Genomic DNA, 4,064 nt, shown 5'->3' on the forward strand with positions numbered 1-4,064 from the left:
GAATAGGGGTGTCACACCCCCTAAAAAAAAAAACACGTTAGATGCCACCTCTCCAAAACCCTCAAATGTATGATTTTTCATCCTCACGTCACACTTGTCTCCAAGGTCAGGTGGGCTCAGTGTGACTGACTTGCCATGTGACACAGAGCCTGAGACCACCCTGAGTTGATTCAACGTATCGTCGAGGGTGGGTGATTCCGGGCTCCAGCCTCAGAATCCCGCCTTCAGACCATATCCTGGGAAGCATCCCAAGAGCAGGAGGACCTTTCAGGGGCGGGGAACTCGACCTTCAGCTCTGACGGGTTTTGGTCCTCTGCCTCCGAGCAACCTCTCGCATGTCTCCTAGTTCCCAGTGGGGAGAGGAAAACCTGACTCTTCATCACTCTCTTTCTCGAAATGTCCCCATCTCCAGTGCTGAGTGACTTCCAGCAGGATCTGCTGGTCTGGTCCATGAAGAAGAAGATCCTGCTCCAGCAGCGGGATCTGGTGAGAAGTCCCCAGGGGCCAGTGTCCCCCGAGGAGGGGGATGGGACCAGAGAGAGAATGATTCTGAGAGAGGAGAGATGACCCTGCTTTCTGCTGGGAGGGGAGACGGGGAGCGGGGGGGATTCCAGTGTGGCCACCAGGAAATCCGGCTGCATCTCCCTCTGGGGAGCAGGCCCAGTGGCCATGGGTCTACATCTGGAAGGTCTCGGTTTCCATGGCAACCCCTGTAGGAAACAGGGGGCCTGTTCTAAAATAATCATATTGGAATACAGATTTGGGGAGCTCAGGGAATCTGAGTCATACCTGTTTTGTTCACATGGTTACCATTTGCACATTGCTCTCTCTCTCTCCACGTATATATATGTAAATACATATGTGTGTGTAGACATGCACACACACACATGTTGCACACACGTGCATACACATATACTATTCCAAACACCGCTGTTCTGCAGGGTAAATGCTAGTACCAGTATTTAGCAGCTGAAGAACCAATAGTCGGGGATTTCCAACAACGTGTCCGTGATCACACTGATCACAAGATGCGACCAGGACGGGACTCCTGGTCCCCTTCAGTTCCCCTGCATGACCCCTGGCTCTTGGGACAGAAAGTTCTCTGCTCCTGACCTCAAAGGCTGACCTTCACATCGGACACTGTTTCTTCCAGGTAAGGAGCATCCTGGAGCCCAACTTCAAGTACCCCAGGAACATCCCCTTCACGATCAAGCCCGAGTTCCTCGCCCCACTGCAGGGTGAGGATTTGGACATCACCTATCGCCTGCTGAAGGAGTGTGGCCTGAGGATGGAGCCGAATAGCCCCAGGTCAATCTGGAACCCGAAAGCTAAGAAGCCCCTGTCAGCCCTGTACGCGGCTCTGACGGTGCTGCAGCAGCTGGCTGAGGCCTGAGCCCACCAGGCAGCCCCCAGAGGCCTGTTCTGCTGCCCACCACCACCAAACCACCCTCTGTGTCCAGGAGTTTGTGTGTGTGTGTGTGTGTGTTTACGATTCCACATATTGGTGATATATAAAATTTGTCTTTCTGTCTGACTTATTTCACTTAGCGTGAGGCCTTCATGGTCCCACCGTGATGTAAATGGCAGGAGAATCTGGCTGCTGGGTGGAGAAATGGATTGGAAAAGGGGCATACGTGGAAAAAGGGGGAGCACTGAAGAAACTTCTCTAAGTTTCCAGGCACTCGGTGGTATATTTTAAAAGGACGGAGCTTCAAGAGTGGATATATTGTCTATGACCATGCCGCCCTGAACAAGCCCGATCTCATCTGATCTTGGAAGCTAAGCAGGGTCGGGCCTGGTTAGCACTTGGATGGGGGACCACCTAGGAAGACCAGGTGCTGTAGTGTAAAATATAAAATAAAAAAATAAGGGATTGTAAGCTGACAAGGTCTTTGCAATCTAAAAAAAAGAAAAAAATAAGTGGATATATTTAGTTCTGGTTTAAATAGATCTCTGGAATACCTTAAGGATAGATAGATAGGTAGATAGGTAATAGATGTTACAGACAGATGATAAATAGATGATAGATGATAGATAGATAGGTAGGTGATAGATAATAGATTTTATATAGATAAATATATAATTAGATAGATATGTAAAAAGATAGATATTTAAACTATTGATATATAGGATCACATCCTTGTGGTTCATCTATTGAATGACAGTGACTGGTGATATTTCCTCATGAATTTCCTGTATACGCCAGGAGGTGGCAGCATTGTCAAACGGCAGAAGCTTGGTGATGCCACACACACTTTTATTTGCTTTGGGACTTTTGAATTAAGGGCGGTCTCCCCTTTCCCATCTGGGTTCTCCTGTCTCCCCGCCCCCATTTCTTGCTTCCTCTCCCTTCCAGCTTCTCCCCATTGCGTTCACATGACATAGGCTGGGAGAAATGGGGGCGATGGCCGAGGAGGTTAACACTGGTTTCATTCTATGTCCTCAGAAGGGAGCCTTCCTTTTCAGTACTCCATCGATTGTCTTAAATGACTCCCTTAAAGATCTCGGGGAGGTAAGACCTGAATTATGGGGAACTAAGCTATTTTCAATGACTCAGAAAGGCTGTAACTCGGTAAAATGTCAACTGCTTCTGCCAAGATTATCACGGATTCTGTGATGAATCTGAGTTTTCACTGAGTGCAGGAAATACGCCTGGTGTTGGGGATACAAGAGTGAATGAGACACACTCGAGTCTGTGTTTTGAGCTGTCATCTCAAAAAAGGTGGAAGAAGATGATATCACCTGTTGCATAAGAAAACATAGTGGCTTAAAACAGCAAGCATTTAATTTATATTTTCCTGTATCTCTGGGTCGGGAATTTGGGAGTGGCCTCAGCTGGATGATGCCGGCTTGGGGTCTCTCGTGTGGGTGCATCCGATGCTGGCAGAGGTCACAGTCATCTGAAGGCTTACCGGAAGCTGGAGAATGTTTTGAGGGTGGTGCTCTCACGTGGCTGTTGGTGGGAGGCCTCAGTTCCTTACCACGTGGGCCTCACCATCGTTGGCTTGAGTGTCCTCAGGACATGGTGGGTAATTTTCCCCAGGATCATGACGAAGTGGGGGGAAGGAGAGAGAGAGAGAGAAGAAAATTTCCACGCCTTTTACAACCTAGTCACAGCTGTGAATTCTGTCCTATTGTATTTGTTAGAAGTTGTCACTAAGCCCAGCTCAAGCTTTAGCTCTTGAAGTGGGGAGTACCAAAGAATTGTAGGCTTATTTGAGAACCACCACATAGACGTATATCTATGTTTCTATACACTTTCCCGAGGCCGTAATTTCCTCAGCATGCAAAAGTGGGTCCTTCCGCCCACATACTCATTCAACAGATATTTATGGAGCACCCAGTGCTTGCTGGGAATCCCAGCACTGAAATATGCTCTTTGTTTCTTCATTGAGACTCTGGAAAGAGTAAAAAAGATGTTCAGCTTCCTAAATATTTGAACGTAAATTTCCTAGAATAACCGAGAGATAGATCGTCTCACCAAAGTAAGGGTGCGCTCCAAGCAATTACCAATTAAGAATACAATTGTACTTGATTCGAGTGTATTCTGGGTCACCTTTTATTTTGGAAATTCTTCTGCTTTCGTAGTGGTTGCCTAGCAACCAGAGCTTTGCTCCATTTGCACCAGGGCTGTTTGAGCAGAATTGATCAATAGCATTAAAATTCCCTGGGTTTCCCAATCAGCAGAACGACTGCTGGAGGCTGAGCCATGACTGCCACCTGGTGGTGAAGAGGGTGGGCGTGGAGGCGGGAAGACCCTGGAAGAAGGGGCGTGTGCATAGGGTCAGGGGAGGGATGCCCACACATGGCCCATGTTTCTCCTTACGGACCGCTGAGAAGGACAGGGTTCACACCTAAGAAAGGGGAACATTTTCTCCAAATGTCCTTGACACTAGCTTCAGCAGCACTCGCGTTGAAACCGGAATGACACAGAAAACAGAACATGGCTCTTTTGCGAGGGAGTCCCTCACATCTGCGAACATTGTACAGTTTCACGATTAGAAGGTATAAATTTTTGGGATATTGGCACATAGATAACTCAAATCCAGCTGCTTCCCAAATTT

At 47.8% G+C, this 4,064-nt stretch overlaps 1 protein-coding gene and 1 pseudogene across 1 annotated transcript in view; both read left to right on the forward strand.

Moving 5' to 3' along the window:
* Nucleotides 1-1,394, forward strand: part of LOC105301254 (gasdermin-C) — a 27,594-nt gene extending 26,200 nt beyond the window's left edge. Inside the window, exon 10 of the mRNA XM_023519703.1 lies at nucleotides 1,154-1,394. Coding sequence (XP_023375471.1) covers nucleotides 1,154-1,393 — 240 coding nt within the window. The 3' untranslated portion in view covers nucleotide 1,394. The remainder of the gene's footprint in view (nucleotides 1-1,153) is intronic.
* A 334-nt stretch (nucleotides 1,395-1,728) lies between these two features.
* Nucleotides 1,729-1,847, forward strand: LOC111728847 (annotated as a pseudogene).
* The last annotated feature ends 2,217 nt before the right edge of the window (nucleotides 1,848-4,064 follow it).

The sequence above is a fragment of the Pteropus vampyrus genome, unplaced genomic scaffold (assembly GCF_000151845.1).
Source record: "Pteropus vampyrus isolate Shadow unplaced genomic scaffold, Pvam_2.0 Scaffold232, whole genome shotgun sequence".
NCBI classification, from domain to species: Eukaryota; Metazoa; Chordata; class Mammalia; order Chiroptera; family Pteropodidae; genus Pteropus; species Pteropus vampyrus.